The 21,987-nt window shown below is 43.0% G+C and overlaps 1 protein-coding gene across 1 annotated transcript in view; it reads right to left on the bottom strand.

Annotated features, from left to right (window-relative positions):
* Positions 1-241: 241 nt before the first annotated feature.
* The window catches only part of paplna (papilin a, proteoglycan-like sulfated glycoprotein), a 216,004-nt gene continuing 194,258 nt past the window's right edge, over positions 242-21,987 (bottom strand). The window contains exons 21-26 of the mRNA XM_086002352.1: positions 21,402-21,495; positions 18,909-19,266; positions 16,308-16,416; positions 15,301-15,461; positions 8,895-9,108; positions 242-871 (exon numbers count right to left, since the gene is read on the bottom strand). Of these exons, the coding sequence (XP_085858478.1) occupies positions 8,927-9,108; positions 15,301-15,461; positions 16,308-16,416; positions 18,909-19,266; positions 21,402-21,495 (904 nt within the window). The 3' untranslated portion in view covers positions 242-871; positions 8,895-8,926. The remainder of the gene's footprint in view (positions 872-8,894; positions 9,109-15,300; positions 15,462-16,307; positions 16,417-18,908; positions 19,267-21,401; positions 21,496-21,987) is intronic.

Here is a 21,987-nt window from a genome sequence, read left to right as displayed (position 1 = left end):
TGAAAAGGTTTTGTTTGGGTGATTTATCCTAAGGAGAAAATGCAGCCCTTGAGTAGATCTATTAGCTGGTGGCACTGGGATAGATCTGGCACATTGTATAAAAACAGCTTAAGTGCCATTTTAAATTACACCTTCCATGGCAGGACTTCTGCCAGCACCGATACTTCAATTTTTAAATTTCCTGCAGTCGATAGAGTTTACTGTATTTTGCCATTCTGTGTAAATATAAAAAGGCCACAGGTTCAAAATAAGTTGTTTAATTTGCCGATTTGCCATTCATGGAAATGTGTTAATAAACAGTACACAATATACATTTTTTTTACATTAACATCTTGTCCTTAAAAAAATGTGCTTCCAGCTTGTTCAGTGAAAAGTAGGTATAGTAGTAAGTGTTATGTACAATATTAACCACTTGACACCAGTTCAAAGGAATGATGGTGCACAAAACTGTAGAGCGCAACAGAGCAAATATATCTGATAATTTAGTGAGTATATCCAACCTGTCAACATTCAGCTTTTGAAAATGCCAGTTTTTTTACACACAAAAATAATCTGAATGCCGATAAATCTCAAAACATCTCTTTGGAAGTAACAAACTTCACACCTTTTGAAAATCGTATTTTCTACATTAACAACTTGATTATAAGTGTGCAGTAACTTGTCATTCTAAAACTATTATATACATCAATAGTTTAAAAAGAAAAGTACAGGTACTTCTGTTTGCATAATTAAAAAAAGGTGTGTATGACTGCTTGTAGTCAGAAGTATGCTCATCACCTTTTGCTGTGGTACGAATCAAACATTACTTGAGTAGCATCTCTTGTTCATATCCTGCAGTACTCCTTTACATGCTACTGCCAGTAAAGTGGACCTACAACAGAGAAGATAACGCCCAATCAGAAGTGTGTCTATGTTTTCAAGTATGGCATTTTTTTATTATATAGAGTGCTTATTGTTTAGCCCTACAGAAAACTTAGATACTAAACAGCTGATATATTACTCTCTTTCTCTTCCCCTCCCCTAACCTGTTAATGTCTTGGAAAAAATGTGCAATAGTGGAAATTAGCATGTTTTTTAGAACTGTGCAGACTGTTAAAAATGCTTCATATGCTTCAGTTTCAATTGCAACTCACTCTCTTTGGTGCATTTGGTTGTGTTATGTTGACATGTTTGCTGTATTCTGGCAAAACAAGTATAAAGCAAAGGTTTGATTTAAAAGAAAAAAACTGTATAAACAGTAACACTAGTATGTGGATCAATTTCTGCTTGATCTTCACACATGAAGACGCCCATTGTGCTTTGTACACTGGTGAAATGGGCAGACACATGACAGATGAAATTTAATGTAGAGAATTGTGAAGTGATGCATTTTGGAAGGAAAAATGAGGGGAGAGAATATAAACTAAATGGTATAATTTTAAAGGGGTGCAGGAACAAAGACCTGAGGGTTCACATACACAAATCTTTGAAGGTGGTAGGACAAGTTGATAAGGCTGTGTAAAAGATGCGTACAGGATTCTGGGCATTATAAGTAGAGGCATACAGTACAAAAGCAAAGAAGTTATGCTAAACCATTATAAATCACTGATTAGGTCTCAGCTGGAGTATTGGGTTCAATTCTGGGCACCACACTTTAGGAAGAATGTGAAGTCCTTGGAGAGGGTGCAGAAGAGATTTACTAGAATGGTACCAGGGATGAAAGACTTCAGTTATGTGGCGAGATTGGCGAAGCTGGGATTGTTCTCCATGGAGCAGAGAAGATTAAGGGGAAATTTAATAGATGTGTTTAAAATTGAGAAGTTTTGATAGACTAGATAGGGAGAAGCTGTTTCCACTGGCAGGAGGGCTGGTAACCGGAAGACACAGGTTTAAGATAATCGGCAAAAGAACCAGGGGAAATGAGAGAGAATTCCACAGCGAGTTGTTGTGATCTGGAATGCACTGCCTGAAAGGGTGGTGGAAACAGACTCAATAATAACTTTCAACAAGGAATCGGATAAATACTTGAAGTGGAAACATTTGCAGGGCTATGGGGAAAGAGCAGGGGAGTGGGACTAATTGGATAGCTCTTGCACACAGCCGGCATAAGCATGATGGGCCGAATGGCCTCCTCCTGTGCTGTGTGTTCTATGAAATAAATGTGGCAAGCTGTTTAACCAGATTCAAATTAGTTCACCAATGAATCATCCTGCTTCAGGATATTAACAATATAAGTGGGCCAATTGTTTTGTTCAAAAAAAAAAGTTGCACCTTGCCCTCACAGTGAGGGTTCTATCTGCGTTGGTTAAGTAGCAGTAAATGTTATACTTGGACTTAAGTTATCAATGGGGGGAAAAAAAACTAAATAAATCTGCCTTAGTTTTATGGAATGGTTGTATTATCTGCTCTACAGTGTGGTGCTACCCTGTAGGGAGGGAGAAAAAAATCACAATCAGTATTAGCTTTGAAGCTGTTCTTTTACAAAACAAACCAGTTAGGCTCACTCCAACAATCTGAAATGGAACCTGATTGGAGAAGACTACTACATTTTATTAAAAATTGTTGGGGAAAATTTAAAATTCCCTAATAAGGGGTATACAAAGAAAACAGCATGTTTGCTTAGAACAGCAGTCCTTTTTCTTCCGTCACTGAAAGATGTTGAACATTTTTAGTGATGTGGATGAGAAGAAAAAGGCATCAAAATTTTTTTCCCAGATTCCTAATTCTTGCTATTATGCCTTAGAATTCACTATATAAGTATATTAAGGGTAAGAGGATAACTAGGGAAAAAATAGGGCCCATTAGGGACAAAAGTGGCAATCTGTGTGTGGAGCCGGAAGATGTAGGAGGGGTTCTAAATGAATTTTTTGCATCTGTTTTCACTATGGAGAAGGACGATGTAGACATAGAAATAGGGCGGGGGGGGACTGTGATATGCTCGAACATATTAACATCGAGAGGGAGGAGGTATTGGCGGTTTTAGCTGGCCTAAAAATGGATAAATCCCCAGGCCCGGATGAAATGTATCCCAGGCTGCTGTGTGAGGCAAAGGAGGAGATTGCGGGGGCTCTAACACATATATTCAGGACCTCTCTGGCCACAGGGGATGTGCCAGAGGACTGGAGAACCGCTAATGTAGTACCATTATTCAAGAAGGGTAGTAGGGAAAAACCGGGGAACTACAGGCCAGTGAGCCTAACATCAGTGGTAGGAAAATTATTGGAAAAAATCCTGAGGGACAAAATTTGTCTCCACTTGGAGAGGCAAGGATTAATCAGGGATAGTCAACATGGCTTTGTCAAGGGAAGATCATGTCTGACTAATTTGATTGAATTTTTTGAGGGGGTGACTAGGTGTGTGGATGAGGTATACATGGATTTCAGTAAGGCCTTCGATAAAGTCCCGCACAGGAGACTGGTCAAGAAGGTAAGAGCCCATGGAATCCAGGGTGCCTTGGCACATTGGATACAAAACTGGCTTAGTGGCAGAAGGCAGAGGGTGATGGTCAAAGGTTGTTTCTGTGACTGGAAGCCTGTGGCCAGTGGGGTACCACAGGGATCGGTGCTGGGTCCCTTGCTGTTTGTGGTCTACATTAATGACTTGGATATGAATGTAAAGGGTATGATCAGTAAGTTCGCGGATGATACAAAAATTGGTAGGGTGGTAAATAGCGAGGAGGGTAGCCTCAGTCTGCAGGACGATATAGATGGGTTGGTCAGATGGGCGGAACAGTGGCAAATGGAATTGAACCCGGAAAAGTGCGAGGTGATGCACTTTGGGGGGACTAACAAGGCAAGGGAATACACAATGAATGGAAAGACCCTAGGCAAGACGGAGGGTCAGAGGGATCTGGGTGTGCAAGTACACAGATCCCTGAAGGCGGCGGAACAGGTGGATAAGGTGGTAAAAAAGGCATATGGGATACTTGCCTTCATTAGCCGAGGCATTGAATATAAGAGCAAGGAGGTTATGATGGAGCTGTATAAAACACTGGTTAGGCCACAGCTGGAATACTGTGTGCAGTTCTGGTCGCCACACTACAGGAAGGATGTGATCGCGTTAGAGAGGGTGCAGAGGAGGTTCACCAGGATGTTACCAGGGCTGGAGCGCTTCGGCTATGAAGAGAGACTGGGCAGATTGGGTTTGTTTTCCTTGGAGCAGAGGAAGCTGAGGGGGGACATGATTGAGGTGTACAAAATTATGAGGGGCATAGATAGGATGGATGCTGAGGAGCTTTTTCCCTTAGTAGAGGGGTCAATAACTAGGGGGCATAGATTCAAGGTAAAGGGCGGGAGGTTTAGAGGGGATTTGAGAAAGAACTTTTTCACCCAGAGGGTGGTTGGAGTCTGGAACTCACTGCCTGAAAGGGTTGTGGAGGCAGAAACCCTCACAACATTTAAGAAGCATTTGGATGTGCACTTGAAATGCCATAGCATACAAGGCTACGGGCCAAATGCTGGAATATGGGATTAGATTAGGCAGGGCTTGATGGCCGGCGCGGACACGATGGGCCGAAGGGCCTCTATCCGTGCTGTATTACTCTATGACTCTATATCAACCAACACAACCATGTTATAAATTGTACTTTGTTAAATGTATTTCATAGCCAAGTCTCATTTAGAGCAGCCTGCAGTGAAGAGGTTGAGAGCTAAACTGACAGCAGGTTCATAAAGATAGCTGTTCCAATTGACCAGCAATTCAGGTCTTGGGAGAGAAAAACACACACAAAAAACTGAGAAGCTGTTACTTTATAGGAGAAAACCTATCCGAGGCACAAATAAACCAAGAAGGTGTTAGCACTGCTGGATGAAGTTAAAGCATGCGTGTGAGGGAATCTAGTATAGACGTCCAAGTCAAAAGGAGAGAGTATGTTTCCAGGCAATATTCTACAATGACTCGCTACCAATTGAAAACTACAGTGTCAGTAGGTTTTTAGATGGAATGGTCCATTTTTGCCATATGTACATGTGTACAAGGGAAAAAAACTGCATCTAAATAAAAGCAAAATGCTGGAAATGGAGCACTTGAAAAGGCAAAATAAGTTAATGTTTTGGGTAGAGACTTTTGATGAGCCAGGGTTTACACCTCTACATAAGTTTTTTTCAAATGCTGACAGATTTGCTGTGCAGTTTGAACATTTTTTTTATTTCACAAGATGTTAGACCTGTGAATTTGCAGGGCTATGGAGAAAGAGCAGGTGAATGGGACTAATTGGTAGCTCTTTTAGAGAGCCAGCACAGGCACGATGAGTTGAATGGTCTCCTGTGCTGTATGATTCTACTGTGTTTAAAAAAAGTTTGAAGCAATTGGGTTCTTCGAACTCTACACAATTTCCGACTTCAAAGATTCTTCTGCTAAAAATAGATTCAGCCAAAGAAATTGAGTGAGGGTTCGGCCCTGGGCTGGTAAGATTTTCATGTACTTTTGGTTGCCATTTTGGCTAATTCCAGGGTACAGGCGACTCGGGACAAGTGAGGAAAAAAAGCTGAGAATCTTTCCAAACCACAACTCATTTTGACTATCTAGTACAAGGCATAATGGAGTAACAGAAACCAACAAAGTAGCTGAATTCACAGATTCTTTAAGCACAAGGCAGGGGAGGGGAGTGAGAAAAAATGTAGTGTTAGAAATCTTGGATCAATTTAATTTTTTCCGCCCATTGTGCTCCTAGTTGGGATACTAGAGGTTTTGATTATTAAATTGAGCACAGGGTGTTTTAATGAGGGGGCTCTAATTTACCACATGTTATAAATGGACCCCAATTGCTAACAATTGGGGAGGTTTGCTAGTACTGTTGGCAGGGGGGGGGATACGGAGTGGAGCTATAGTAGGGGGTGATGCACAGCCAAATATAGAGGAAAAAACAAGTCAGCCTGGACGGCAGAGAAAATATGTAACGGCACCAGGGAGTATGGCAAGGCTGGATGGCATTTATTTTAATACAAGGAGTCTTGCGAGTAAGGCAGATGAATTGAAGGTGTTGATGAACACATGGGAGTAGGATATTGTTGCTATCACAGAGACATGGTTGAGGGAGGGGCAGGACTGGCAGCTCAATATTCCGGGGTATAGAATCTTCAGGCGAGACAGAGGAGGGTGTTGCAATATTAATCAAGGAATCAATTACTGCTGTAAGGAGGGATGATATCTTAGCAGGTTCCTCTAATGAGGCCATGTGGGTAGAACTTAAAAACAAAAAGGGGGCAAGCACTTGGCTGGGAGTATACTATAGGCCCCCAAACAGTCAGGGGGAGATAGAGGAACAGATATGTAGGCAAATCTCAAGTGTAGAAATAATAGAGTAATAATAGGGGATTTCAACTTCCCCAATATTAACTGGGATTGTCAGAGTGTGAAAGGCTTAGAGGGTGCAGAATTCTTACAGTGCATCCAGGAGAGCTTTTTGAGCCAGCATGTAGAAAGTCCTACAAGAGAGGGAGCGGTACTGGACCTAATTCTAGGGAATGTAGCCGGGCAAGTGGTAGAAGTGTTAGTAGGAGAGCATTTTAGTGACAGTGACCATAATTCGGTGAGATTTAAGGTAGTCATGGAAAAGGACAAAGATGGATCGGAACTAAAGGTTCTAAATTGGGGGAAGGCCAATTTTAATATGATGAGGCAAGATTTGGCCAAAGTGGACTGGGATCAGTTACTTGTAGGAAAATCCACATCAGAGCAGTGGGAGTCTTTCAGAAAGGAAATAGAGAGAGTACAGCGCCAACATGTTCCCGTAAAGGTCAAGGGTGGGACCAACAAACCCAGGGAACCTTGGATGTCGAGGGATATACAAGAATGGATTAGGAAAAAAAGGGAGGCTTTTGGCAGACACAAAGGACTAAAAACAGTGGAAGCCCTAGAGGAGTATAGAAAGTGCAGGGGGGTACTTAAAGAAATTAGGAGAGTGAAGAGGGGGCATGAAAAAACACTGGCAGGCAAAATAAAGGAACATCCCAAGGTGTTTTATAAGTATATTAAGGGCAAGAGGATAACCAGGGAAAGAGTAGGGCCCATTAGGGACCACAATGGCAATCTGTGTGTAGAGCCGGAAGATGTAGGTGAAGTTTTAAATGAATATTTTGCATCTGTGTTCACTATGGAGAAGGACGATGTAGGCATAGAAATCAGGCAGGGGGATTGTGATATACTTGAACAAATTAGTATTGAGAGGGAGGAGGTACTAGCGGTTTTAGCAGGCTTAAAAATGGATAAATTTCCAGGCCCTGACGAGATGTATCCCAGGCTGCTGTGAGGCAAGGGAGGAGATTGCAGGGGCTCTGACACAAATTTTCAGAACCTCTCTGGCCACAAGGAGGTGCCAGAGGACCGGAGAACAGCTAACGTAGTACCATTATTCATGAAGGGTAGTAGGGATAAACCAGGGAATTACAGGCCAGTGAGCCTAACATCAGTGGTAGGGAAATTATTGGAAACATTCCTGAGGGACAGAATTAGTCTCCACTTGGAGAGGCAAGGATTAATCAAGGATGGTCAGCATGGCTTTGTCAGGGGGAGATCATGTCTAACCAATTTGATTGAATTTTTTGAGGGGGTGACTAGGTGTGTGGATGAGGTCGAGCTGTTGATGTAGTCTACATGGACTTCCATGGCTTTTGACAAAGTCCCACATGGGAGACTGGTCAAGAAGGTAAGAGCCCATGGGATCCAGGGCAATTTCGCACATTGGATCCAAAATTGGCTTAGTGGCAGGGGTCAGAGGGTGATGGTCGAAGGTTGTTTTTGTGACTGGAAGCCTGTGTCCAGTGGTGTACCGCAGGGATTGGTGCTGGGTCCTTTGCTAGTTGTAGTGTACATTAATGATTTAGATATGAATGTAGGAGGTATGATCAGTAAGTTTGCAGATGACACGAAATTTGGTGGAGTGGTAAATAGCGAGGAAGGAAGCCTCAGGCTACAGGACGACATAGACGGGTTGGTCAAATGGGCAGAACAGTGACAAATGGAATTTAACCCTGAAAAGTGTGAGGTGATGCATTTTGGGAGGACTAACAAGGCAAGGGAATACACAATGAATGGTAGGACCCTAGGAAGGACAGAGGGACCTTGGTGTGCATGTACATAGATCCCTGAAGGCAGCAGAACAGGTGGATAAGGTGGTTAAAAAGGCATATGGGATACTTGCCTTCATTAGCTGAGGCATAGAATATAAGAACAGGGAGGTTATGATGGAGCTGTACAAAACGCTAGTTAGGCCACAGCTGGAATACTGTGTGCAGTTCTGTTCGCCACACTATAGGAAGGATGTGATTGCATTGGAGAGGGGATTCACTAGGATGTTACCTGGGATGGAGCGCTTCAGCTATGAAGAGAGACTGGACAGGCTGGGGTTGTTTTCCTTAGAGCAGAGAAGGCTGAGGGGGGACCTGATTGAGGTGTACAAAATTATGAAGGGCATAGATAGGGTAGATAGAAAGGAACTTTTCCCCTTAGTAGAGAGGTCAATAACCAGGGTCATAGTTTAAAGATAAGGGGCAGGAGGTTTAGAGGGGATGTGAGGAAAAACTTTTTCACCCAGAGGGTGGTTGGAATCTGGAACTCACTGCCTGAAAGGGTGGTAGAGGCAGGAACCCTCACAACATTCAAGAAGCATTTAGATGAGCATTTGAAACGCCATAGCATACAAGGCTACGGACCAAGTGCTGGAAAATGGGATTGGAATAGATAGGGCTTGATGGCCGGTGTGGACACGATGGGCCTCTTTCTGTGCTGTATAACTCTATGACTAATAAATATAAATTTGTTTTTTGCTTTCCTTCAGTGTTTTGGCTGACCATTGTGAGACTAGCTGTATCACCAATCTGATTTCCTCCCAACTTTACATGTAATATATTGCCTGCAAACATCCATTAATCACCACCTTAAGCAACAAGAAGAGTAACAGAAATTCTACCCATCACCTGAGTCCCACAGCTCCCCGTGCACGGCACCATTATCCCTGCTGCTGTAGATGCTGGTTATGTGACCAGTGCTTGGAGCAACTTGAACAGCAAAAGCTGGAGTAGTACTGATTGGAGCAGAGATTGGCTTGTACTATTAGATCACAATTAGCCAGTTCTGGCAGATCCACACACAACGAATCATGGGCTGTAGGTTGTACCACTGGTTCCGTGGCTGAAAAAATTATCATGTGAAAATACTTTAAATGTAACAAAAATTGAGTATTCTTTTCATACGACAATGTTAGAGGCTCTATTTCACAACTTTGTGTACCAACTTACAGGAACTAGCTTCTTGTTCATTATCAATTCCATGATCGAGAACGGCATGGATTGTATATGTAGTAAAGTTAAATAGCAGCTTTGGGGTGGGGGGAGGTGCGAATCACCGAATAGGATTGCCCCCATGCTTCCTCACCCCCCCCCCCCCAGCCATGTGTTGTCTAAACCAAGAATATAGTGATGGTTCTCATCTTTAAGTGGGAAAACTGGATATAAAATTTGAAAGTAATGGGAATCCTGGGTTGTTTTAGCTGGGGATTAAAATGTCTGTTTAAGACATCAAAATAGATAACCTGTTCCTTTAGTGTTTTTTAGTTGCAACTTAGCTATTTGCACACGGTTATGTCAACTATTTATTTTCAACATGCATAAAGACCCTACAATGGCTTTCTTGGTGAAAATTTACTGCATCTAATTAATGCTGAGCAGAATGTACAACTAGAGTTCTTGACTTTGTTACAGCAATTACATATACAGTATACCAGTCTGAAAGGCCCACTTCTGTAATCCATAAAATAACAAGTGCAAAGGACAGGAGCAGAACCTGTGCAACTGTGCAGTTTTCTTTACCAACAACTCCATTTGCATTTGATTCAAATCTTGTTTGCTCCCGTTTTATACAGTAGTCAGTTTACTCACCTTTGAGTGGCACCAGGCTATTTGGCCATGAATGGTATGAGCCTGTATTCACTGGCAATACAGGTATTTCCCAGCAGAGGTCACTATATCAACATACAGGAAACTTTGTGCTATCCGGAGGTTGAATGTCCGGCAACTTCGATATAACGGCAGAAATCAGCAGCCATTTTGGTTAGGTTTTTTTTCTTTTCACAGGCAGGCTCTGGAAAGCGTCTTTGTAGCTTAGCAACAGCTTCAGAGACGCTTCCAAGCTACTGGGCTGAGTGTTTACAAGCTGTTGCTGAGCAACAGTGTTTGTGGTCAGATACGGCAGGCTCTAGAAAGCGTCTCTGTATCTTAGCAACAGCTTCAGAGACGCTTCCAAGCCACGGGCCAAGTGCTGACAAGCTGTTGCTAAGCAACAGTCTTTGTTGTCAGATACGGAGATGAAAAGCTCCTATCTGATAACATTGACGCTGGTCTATCCGGAAGTTTTGAGGCAACGGCAGTAGCTCGGTCCCGTGGGTGCCGGATAGCACAAAGTTTCCTGTAGCATGTACCATGGCTGATTTTCTCTTCCTTTCCCCTCTGGGAGACTGAGGCTAATTAGAGCATTGCTGAAACCCCAGATGCGATCAGTTGGTTGAGCACAAACATGATGCCTCAGCGTCCTCCCTTAACCAGCTACGCCATTACATTATTAGTTTAAAGGCTGGGCCATATAATAGCGAGTCAATCTTGGAACTGCCCTCAGCAATGTGATCCTCAGGCATTGCGATGATAGCCAGCTCTCCTCCATCTTCAACCATATCAGGAAGACCAAAGTTGTCATTTTCAACCTCTGCCATAAACACCACTCCCTTGCCACAGATTTCATTCTCCACCCTACCCCCCCCCCCCCCCCCACTGTAAAACCTTGGCATCCTGTTCAACCCTAAGCCGAACCTCAAAGTCCACGTCCTATTCACCACTACCATTACTCTTTACCCAACATAACATTACCCACCACCAACTGGTGCTCAGGCCCTCCACCAGTAAAACCCTTATCCATGATTTGGTCAGATCTGGATTCCAATCCTCCAACTTGTCCAAGATGCAGCTGCTCATATACTCAACCTACTTGCGCATCAGCCTCCCTCCTTGCTAACCTAGAGTTTCCCTGTTTCCCCAATTAGTTACCTTTAAACTCTATGCCCTAATCTTCAATTCACCGCTCAGTCTTGTCCCAATCTCCCTCTATGACCCCTATCAGTCCTTCTCGAAATCCATCTTCTTAACCAAACTTTTTGTTGGCCCTGCAATCCTCATGTTTCTCCATCTATTTCCCTTTGCAAAGTGAGACTTTAAAAAAATTATTTTAAAACCAATCCGGTTCAATGAAGCAGACTTGTCCATCTGAAGTTAATGACATCACATACACAGCTGGTTACAAGAAAAGTTTTCCGGCATTTAATGCAAACTCCAAATTCCGAGAAAATAAAAGATATAGCGAACTATCGACCAATAAATAGAAATGAAGTAGAGACCGAAATGGGCACATTCCTGAGTAACAACAACTACTTGTATTTATATAGCACCTTTAACATAGTAAAACGTCCCAAGGCGCTTCACAAGTATAAGAAAAAATGACACCGAGCCACATAAGGAGAAATTAGGGCTTGGTCAAAGAGGTAGGTTTTAAGGAGCGTCTTAAAGGAAGAAAGAGAGGTAGCGAGGCAGAGAGGTTTTGGCTGGGAATTCCAGAGCTTAGGGCCCAGGCAACAGAAGGCACGGCCACCGCTGGTTGAGTGATTATAATCAGGGATGCTCGAGGGCAGAATTATAGGAGCGCAGGTATCTCGAGGCGGGAGGGGGATTACAGAGATAGGGGCGAGGCCATGGAGGGATTTGAAAACAAGGATGAGAATTTTGAAATCGAGGCGTTGCTTAACTGGGAGCCAGCGAGCACAGGGGTGAACGGGACTTGGTGCAAGTTAGGGCACGGGCAGCCGAGTTTTGGATGACCTCAAGTTTATGTAGGGTAGAATGTGGGAGGCCAGCCAGTAGTGCATTCAAGTACTCAACTCCATAGCTAACAAAGACATGGATGAGGATTTCAGTAGCGGATGAGCTGAGGCAAGGGTGGAAATAGGCGGTCTTAGTTATGCTGCGGATATGTGGTCGGAAGTTCATTTCAGGGTCAAATATGACACTAAGGTTGTGAACAGTGTGGTTCAGCCACAGACAGATGTTAAAGGGATGGAGTCAGTAGCTAGGGAATGGAGATTGTGGCAGGGACTGAAAACAATGGCTTCGGTCTTGCCAATATTTAATTGAAGAAAATTTCAGCTCATCCAGAACTGGATGTCTGACAAGCAGTCTGACAACTTAGAGACGCGGTGGTGAGGTAGAGCTGGGTATCGTCAGCATACATGTAGAAACTGACGCTGTGTTTATGGATGATGTCGCCAAGGGGCAGCATGTAGATGAGAAATAGGAGGGGGCCAAGAATAGATCCTTGGGGGACACCAGAGGTAACGATGCAGGAGTGGGAAGAGAAGCCATTGCAGGTGATTCTCGCTACAATTAGATAGATAAGAATAGAACTAGGTGAGTGCAGTCCCACCCAGCTCGAGTAAGAGAGAGCATCCCTCACTAACAGAAGTCTTATCTGATGCAGCCAATTACAAAACAAAGACGCGTGGCAGCGTTAGCGGGAGATAATGTCAAAGGTTTTAGGAGGAGAAGGTCAAAGGTTTTGGGAGTCACTGTCGGGGGAGGCTAACATCAGAAAGGGGTTGAGCGAGGAGCTAACGTCACGTCAGAAAGGTTTCCTGGGGCGGGGGCTAACGTCAAAGGTTTCCGGGGGGTGGGGGGAGCTAATGTCAGAAAGGTTTCCTGGGGGGGGGGGAGTGGGGAAGAGGATTGAGTTGCGGAATCAGGTTGTTAATGTTTACCACAAATTTCCAGTTCAATGATTTGACTAAAATGAACAGGAAGTTACAAAAGCTGTAATAGGACCTTGGTACTGAGAAAGTTGAAGTAGTGCTGAAAGTCAACCAACTTCATTTTGTTTAAAAAAAATGCATTAACCAGTTCAAAATGTCTGTACTCGATCATTACAGCTTTGTCTTTTTTGAGCTGGTGAAGATTCCCCTCGAGTCAAAATATCTATCTCAGCCTTGAATATACTCAACGACTCAGCATCCACAGCCCTCTGGGGCAGATAATTCCAAAGATTCACAACCCTCAGTGAAGAAACCCCTCCTCATCTCAGTCTTAAATGGCCGACCCCTTATCCTGGATTATGCCCCCTAGTTCTAGACTCTCCAGCCAGGGGAAACAACCTCTCAGCATCTACCTTGTCAATCCCCCTCAGAATCTTCTATGCTTCAATGAGATCACCTCTTATTCTTCTAAACCCCAGAGAATATAGGCTCAAAATCTCCTCATAGAATGACCCTCTCATCCCAGGAATCAATCTAGTGAACTTTGTTGCACCGCCTCTAAGGCAAGTATATGCTTCCTCAGATAAGGAGACCAAAACTGTCTCACCAAAGCCCTGTACAATTGTAGCAAGACTTCCTTACTCTTATACTCCAACCCTCTTGCAATAAAGGCCAACATGCCATTTGCCTTCCTTAACTGCATGCTAGCTTTCTGTGTTTCCTGTATGAGGACACCTAAATCTCTCTGAACACCAACATTTAATAGTTTCTCACCATTTAAAAAATATTCTGTTTTTCTATTCTTCCTACCAAAGTGAATAACCTCACATTTCGCCACATTATTGCCCACTCACTTAACATGTCTATATCCCTTTGCAGGCTATTTGTTTCCAGCTCACAGCTTTCTTTCCCACCTAGCTTTGTATCGTCAGCAAACTTGGATGCATTACATTCGGTCACTTCATCTAAATCATTAATATAGATTGTAAATAAGTGAAGTCCAAGCGCTGATCCTTGTGGCACCCCACCAGTTACAGCCTGCCAACCGGAAAAGGACCCATTTATCCCTACTCTGTTTTCTGTCTGTTAACCAATCTTCTATCCATGCTAATATTAACCCCAACCCTATGAGCTCTTATCTTGCCTAACAACGTTTTATGTGACACCTTATCGAATGCCTTTTGGAAATCCAAATATACTACATCCACTGGTTCCCCTTTATCTACCCTGCTAGTTACATCCTCAAAAAACTCTAATAAATTTGCAAAACACTATTCCCCTTTCATAAAACCATGCTGACTCTGCCTAATCATATTCTGATTTTCTAAATGCCCTGTTACCACTTACTTAATAATGGATTCCAGCATTTTCCTGACAACTGATGCCAGGCTAACTGGCCTGTATTTTCCGGTTTTCTCTCTACCTCCTTTCTTGAATAACAGGGTTACATTTGCTACCTTCCAATCTGCTGGGACCATTCTAGAATCTAGGGAATTTTGGAAGATCACAACCAATGCATCCACTATCTCTGCAGCCACCTCTTTTGGAACCCTAGGATGTAGGCCATCAGGTCAACGTTTAGTCCCATTAGTTTCTCAAGTACTTTTTCTCTACTGATTTTAATTACTTTTAAGTTTCTCACTCTCATTAGCCCCTTGGTTCCCCACTATTTTTGGTATGCTTTTTGTGTCTTCTACTGTGAAGACAGATACAAAATATTTGTTTCAAGTTTCTGCCATTTCCTTATTTCCCATTATAATTTTACCTGTCTCAGCCTCTAAGCGGCCAATGCTCACTTTTGCTCCTCTCTTCCTTTCTTCATGCTTGTAGAAGCTCTTACAATCTGTTTTTATATTTCTTGATAGTTTACTCTCATTCTATTTTCTCCCTTTTTATCAATTTTTTTGGTCAGCCTTTGCTGGTTTCTAAAGCTCTCCCAATCCTTAGGCTTACTACTATTCTTCGCAACATTATAAGTCTCTTAATCTTAGTTAGCCACAGATGGATCACTTTTCCTGTGGAGTTTTTATTTCTCATTGGAATGTATATTTGTTGAGAATTTTGGAATATTTCTTTAAATGTTTGCCACTGCTCATCTACCATCATACCTTTTAATCTAATTTCCCAATCTACCTTAGCCAACTCACCTCTCATACCTATGTAATTGGCTTTATTTAAGTTTAAGATTCTAGTTTCGGACTTAGAATTTCACATTGGGTTTGAGAGTGAAGTACTTATATTGTGATCACTTTTCCCCAGAGATTACTAATTAACCCTGTCTCAATACACAATAAAAGATCTAAAGTAGCCTGTTCTCTGGTTGGTTCCATGACGTATTGTTCTAAGAAACTGTCTCGAATGCATTCCATGCACTCGTCCTCCAGACTATATATAGTCACATTAAATATGCCCAGCCCCTGTAATTTAAGGGTTAGAACAATTGCTTCACAAAATCTGGAAGGGCAGGGGACCGATTTTGCGACTCAATTGAAAAATGGGCCAAAATGTGACTCAAACCATCATGCTCTGGTTTTACTCACATGTGACCCTCAGCTCGGCACTTGCACTGACGGAGTGAGAGCCGGTATACGCGTTGCAGGTGTAAGTACCAGAATCTCCCAACTGAACGTCGTGTAAAGTCAAGGTACCATCCGGTGAAATGTTGATGTGCTCCCCATCCGCTCTTAGAGGGATTCCATTCCTGCATTAGAAAGATAAATGATTTTTTTTTTAAATCTCCCCTTTCGTTTATTGGTGCATTCTTACACATTATAATATATTTCGACTTTGGTTAAACCACTTGCATTTTTGCAGGAAGGCGGGAGGGAAGGAATGATTGATCAAACTGTTCTAGCAGTAGAGTACTAAATAAATTTGATCTTCAGTTGATGGTTCTTCATACCACATCAGTCTGTCAGATGGAGTGCTAGATATTGATGAGGGATGTCTTGCAACAGTGGAGGTAAATGAAAGAAGGAAAGAAAAAATTTGCATTTCTGTAGTGCCTTTTGTGACCTCAGGACGTCCCAAAGCCAAGCAAGTACTTTCGAAGTGCAGTCACTGTTGTAATGTAAGAAATGTGGCAGCCAATTTGCGCCCAGTAATCTCCCACCAGCAATGAGCTAATGACCAGATAATCTGTTTGTGATGTTGGTCGAGGGATAAATGTTGGACACCAGCGAGAAGTCTCCTGCTCTTCTTTGCAGGTGCCATGGGATCTTTTACGTTAAACTGAGGCCCCGTCTGGCCTCTTGGATGAACATCTGATCCAAATGACGGCAGCACTCCCTCAGTATTGAACTGGGATTGTTGGCCTATATTATATGCTCTCTGGAGTGGGACTTGAACCCACAAACTTCTGATGCAGAGGCAAGAGTGCTACCACTGCGCCACGGCCAACATCATAGGATGCAAGTAGATAATGAAAGAGAGGTACTTTAGTACCAATCATGAGGCCAATGGGGATTCGAAATATTTAAAGCTCCTCCCCTCAGTCAGGGTGTGCTGTGTTTTGGTTTATTTCACTTTGTCCATCTGTTCCTTTTACCTTGTCCATCGCACATTAGCATTAGCAGCAGACACCACGCATGGAAACTCAGCCGTTCCGCTTGAGGCCACGCGTAGATTCTGCGGAGGTCCTGTAATTTTCAGCTCTCCTGGATGAAGGCAAAACATGTTAGGTTATTTTTTTAATCCCATATGTTTTACAGGAAACTCTCGATTTACCGGCACCCAAACAACCGGAAATCTCGGTTAACTGGCAAAATTCAGGAGTAGGTTCAGTTAAGTTTTTCTTCATATTAGTGGCCGTTTCTTGATTCTTGGCTGTGTAATTGGGGGTTTCGGCACTTGTTGCTAAGCAACAGGGATGCTTGGTCTGTGGCTGGGGTTCTTGCAGCTGTTGCTAAGCAACAGGGAAGCCTGGATTTGTTGCTGTGTACGGAGCTCTCGTACCTTTTAACTATAACTCTGTAATCTGGACTTTTTGATAAACCGGCACCACGCCGGTCCCGGATAAAAAAAGTTTCCTGTATATGCTTTCTGTCTTGGCTTCAGGAGGTAGGGAATGCCACTAGTGTAACCAAAGACAACCTCATTCCTGAAGCAAGAACTTCTCCATGCTGGTTGTCATTGCTACCCTAGTAGGCTAACAGAAGGAACACAAGCAGCAGGAGAAACTTGTTTATCCTGCTTTGTTCAAGTCTGTCCCATCTGGAAACCTCATGGAGAACTGAGACAAAAGAATTCTCAACAGCAGGTGACTCTGCCACCCACAGTCAGGATCATCTACCTTTTATTTATCAAAAGAAAACTGTGCGATAGAACGCTGCTCAAATTTGTATTAAATGCAGGCAGTGGTATGAGTCGGAGAAAGGCCTGGGGCTAGACCACATTGCAGGAATGCAAGAAAATGCTTCCATATATAAATTGCAATTAAAGGAGATGCAATGTTCAAGAGCGTGTTTTCTGTAAAAAAAAACACTCCCATCTAAATATATATTTAATTCTCCCATTATGCTGTAGGAGAAATCTTCAGTTTAGTCACTCACTCCTGCCATTGTCCAGCTCTCTGTTCACACCTGAAGGAATTGTAATGATACAGATCAAAGCTGTATTGTGAAGGAATAATGTGTTTCAGACCAGCCTTGATGCTGCTCCCCAGGCACCTGAGTTGGGTAAAGTGAGCGTTTGTCGAACGTGTCCTGTAAATGAGGAGAGCGGCCAACACACTGCCACCCATAACATCGCAGCTCTGGGTGCAAGTGGAGGATCTTGTGGGGAAAAAAAATATGAACAATGATGGACAGGAAAAGAGCCTCTGGTCCATCCAGCCTGTCCCACATTATTGCAATGGCCTGTGCATCACAGTACAGATACTCGCCACTCCACCCTCAACCATGTGATCTCCTGGGAGAGGTGGAAAAACGACTTAACCTGAAGGGGATCTCCTACCGAATGAAGCCGTACCCAAATGCAAAAGGGCGAAATAAAAGTATTTGAAGGAATGGGCACGTGTTTTAATTAAGATAATAGCACAAAATCAAAGCAGTGCCTTCCCACCCCCTCGAGTACCTCAGTTGTAGGTTCTGGGTTTTTATTCATATCGATTTATAACAACACAATAATTTGCATTATGTCTTTAATGCAAAAAACATCCCAATGCATTGCACAAATAAACACGAGGAAAATTTAGACTGGCTGGATTGGTTTAAGTTCATATACAGGCAACTGCTGTTGAACCAGGGGCTAAACACACCAGTGAAGAAATTAATAAGTCACATACCATTGGCAACCTGGGTTTCCGTGATGTCTCGGCGAGTTTGTCCAGAGTGTAGTTGAGCCAAAGAGACCAGGGACATCCCAGGTTTGATCCCCAGTCACTGAAGTAACTGATCTCAGGTGGGGGTAGCAGTAGGTAAACTATAATTGGTCTCAATGTCCTTGTGCTGGGGAAGAGAAAAATTGACCAGGGTTCCTGCTCCTCATCACTAAACCGAGGCCCCGTCCTACCTCTCAGGTGGATAAGGTCCCATGGCACCATTTTGAAGAGCAGGGGACTTCTCCTGGCCAATATTTATACCTCAACCAACATCGCTGAAACAAATTATCTGGTCATTATCATATTGCTGTTTGTGGGATTTGCGGTGAGTAAATCAGCCGCTGCATTACAACAGTGACCACACTTCAAAAAGTATTTGATTGGCTGTGAAGGGCTTTGGGACGTCCTGAGGTAATGAAAGGCGCTATATAAATTTCAAGTTCGTCTGATCCAAAAGCTGGCACCTCCATCAGTGCAGCGCTCCCTTAGTACTGCACTGGAAAGTCAGCCTGGATTATGTGCTCAAGTCTCTGGAGTGGGGCCTGAACCCACGACCTTCTGATTCAGAGGGGTGAATGCTACCCACTGACCCATGGTGGATCCAGGCTAAGATCAGCACAGACAGTGTAGGGGGGTCAAGTATATATTTATAACACAGCCGAACTTTCCTTCTTGGACTTAAAACCAATGGCTTGTTTATTAAAAAAACTGGGCAGGGGTGGGAGCAACCCCCATTGTCTGGATACAGCAATCATAAACTGTGTGTGTTTACAACAAACTTCCAAAATTAAAGCCGTCTTAAAAATGCAAAGTTGACATTGTATAAACCTTTGACCTTAAGTTCCACCACCTTCCTTTGCACTGGTCCCACATTATTGTGAGCAACACAGACGTATTCCCCAGCATCGCTAGGCACTACCGAGGTAAAGCGTAAAGACTGGTCATCCAGCTGAGTGAGGCGAGGCCTGGTTGTCGCTCCCAACCGTGCGCCGTTTCTCTCCCAGAACACCTGCGGTCTTGGCAGTCCTTCAGCCGGGCAGGGCAGCTGAGCTGAGAACCCAACCCGAGCTTCAACAACAGACAAACTTGGCCGGATGTGAGTGGCAGCTGGACACGGGGAACAGCAGAAGAGACAAATAAAATATAGAATGCCCAACGTTTCCAAAGAAAACTGAGAGAGAATCATCTGCGGTTATAGAAACAAATAGACCTGCTCATCATTCAACATCATTCAGGTTTTTAAAAAGCGCATCAGCGATCTGAAGAGAAGTTCATTCTCTACAGTTTAGAGAAGGTATTAAGAGGAGTCCTCATTGAGGTATTGACAGGCTTATAGAATCACACAGCACAGAAGGAGGCTATTCGGCCCATCTTGCCTGTGCCGGCTCTTTGAAAGAGCTATCCAATTTACTCCCTGGCTCCGCAAATTTTTACTTTTCCAAGTATCATAGAAATTTACAGCACAGAAGGAGGCCATTTGGCTCTTTGAAAGAGCAGTCGAGCTTAGTCCCACATCCCCGCTTTTTGTCTGTAATCCTGCAAGTTCCTCATCCTCAAGTACCTGTCTAACTCCCTTTTAAAAATTTCCACCACCTTTTCAGGTAGAGCGTCCCAGATGCCAACAACTCTCCTCTCTAGATCTGTTGCCAATGATGTTGAATCTGCAGCCTCTGGTTATTGATCCACTTGCCTGAGAGAATAGTTTTTCCTCTATCTACTCGATCAAAACCTCTCATCATCTTGAAAACCTCTATTAGGTCCCCTCTTAACCTTCTCTGTTGCAAGGTGAACAGTACTAACTTTTCCAACCTCTCCTCATAACTAAAGTCCCTCATCCCTGGTAACATCCCGGTAAAGCTCCTCTGTACCCTTCTAAGGTCTTTACATCTTTCCTGAAGTGTAGTGTCCAGGATTGTCCACAACCCTCCAGCGGAGGCCTAACCGATGATTTATAAAGTTCCAGTATGATCTTTTATATTCTTTGCTTTTTGCCTCTATTTATAAACCCAAGTAACCCATGTGCTTTCTTAACCACCTTATCAACTTCCCCTGCCACCTTTAATGATTTGTGTGTATGGTGTCTCTGCTCATCTACACTTTTCAAAATCGTGCCATTTATACTATACTGTCTTTCCATATTAGTCCTCACAAAATGCATCACTTCACACTTCTCGGCCATGCTTCTGCCCATTTCACCATCCTGTCTGTCATCCTGAAGTCTACAATTTTCCTCATCACTTCATCTTCCGAAATTCAATGTATACATCTACTGCACTACCTTGATCAACCTTCTCTGTTACCTCATCAAAGAATTCAATCAAGTTAGTCAGACACGATTTGCCTTTAACAAATCCATGCTGGCTCTCCTTGATTAACCCATGCCTTTCCAAATGGAAGTTTATTTTGTCCCTGATAATAGCTTCCAATAACCTCCCCACCACTGATGTTCGGCTGACTGACCTGTACTTTCCTGGTTTATCCCTCTCCCCTTTCTTGAATAATGGTATATATAACATTAGCAACCCTCCAGTCCTCCGGCACTACTCCTGTATCCAATGAGGATTGAAAGATTGTGACCAATGCCTCTACTATTTCTATCTTTGCTTCTTTCAGCAACCTAGGATGCATTCCATCTGGACCAGGTGACTGACCAACTTTTAGTAATGCTAATCTTTTTGGGAATGGTGGCATAGTGGTTATGTTACTGGACTAGTAATCCAGATGCCTGGACTAATGATCCAGAAACATGAGTTCTAATCTCACCACGGCAGCTGGGGAATTTAAATTCAGTTAATTAAATGAATCTGGAATAAAAAGCTAGCATCAGTAATGGTGACCATGTACCTACCGGATTGTCATAAAAACCCATCTAGTTCACTAGTGTAATTTAGGAAATCTGCCACCCTTAACCAGTCTGGCCCAGACCCACAGCAATGCGGTTGACTCAACTGCCCTTAAATGGCCTAGTAAGCCACTCAGTTCAAACCATTACGACACAACATATGGACTGCGGCGGTTCAAGAAGGTAGCTCACCACCACCTTCTCGAGGGCAATTAGAGATGGGCAATAAATGCTGGCCTTGCCAGTGACGCCCACATCCTGAGAATGAATTTAAAAAAAAATATTTTTAGTACATCTTCACTATATTACTTTCCTGTCCATAACTTCCCTCATTTTTAGTGTAACCTTCACATCATCCACTTCCTTTGTGAAGACAGATGCAAAGTATTCATTTAATATGTCCTCTGCCTCTTATGAAGATTTCTCTTTGGGTCTTTAATAGGCCCAACATTCTCCCTAGCTAACAGCTTACACTTTACATGTTTATAAAATGTTTTAGGGTTCAATTTAATGTTGCCTGCTAGTCTTTTCTCGTAATCTCTCTTTGCCTCCTGTATTAACTTTAATTCTCTCCTGTACTTTCCATAATCTTCCTGGTTATTAACTAAATCTTGCTCCTGACATTTGTCATAAGCCTCCTTTTCCCGTTTTATTTCCTTTGTCATCCAGGGTGCATTAACTTTGGATGCTCTACCATTTCACTTCAAAGGAATATGCCTAGTTTGTACCTGAACTATCTCTTCCCTGAATACCTTCCATTGCACCATTACTGCTTTACCCTGCAATTGCCTTTTCCAATCTACCTGTGCTTGTCCCTTCTTAAATCACTGAAATCAGCCCTTCCCCAGTTCAGCATTTTTCCCTTCAATATTTTCTGGTCTCTTTCTATAATTACTCAGAACCGAATTAGGCTGTGGTCACTGTTAGTTAGATGATCTCCTACTGTAGCACACTCCACTTGCCCTACTTCATTTCACAGAACCAGATCCAACACTGCTTCCTTCCTTGTTGGATTGGAGACATATTGATCGAGAAAGTTCTCCTGCACACACATCAGAAATTCTT

Source organism: Somniosus microcephalus, chromosome 12, assembly GCF_052327205.1.
Source record: "Somniosus microcephalus isolate GS21.2 chromosome 12, FLI_Smic_1.0, whole genome shotgun sequence".
Lineage (NCBI taxonomy): Eukaryota > Metazoa > Chordata > Chondrichthyes > Squaliformes > Somniosidae > Somniosus > Somniosus microcephalus.
Note: the sequence above shows the minus strand (reverse complement) of the source record. Positions and strands in the feature narration are given on the sequence as shown.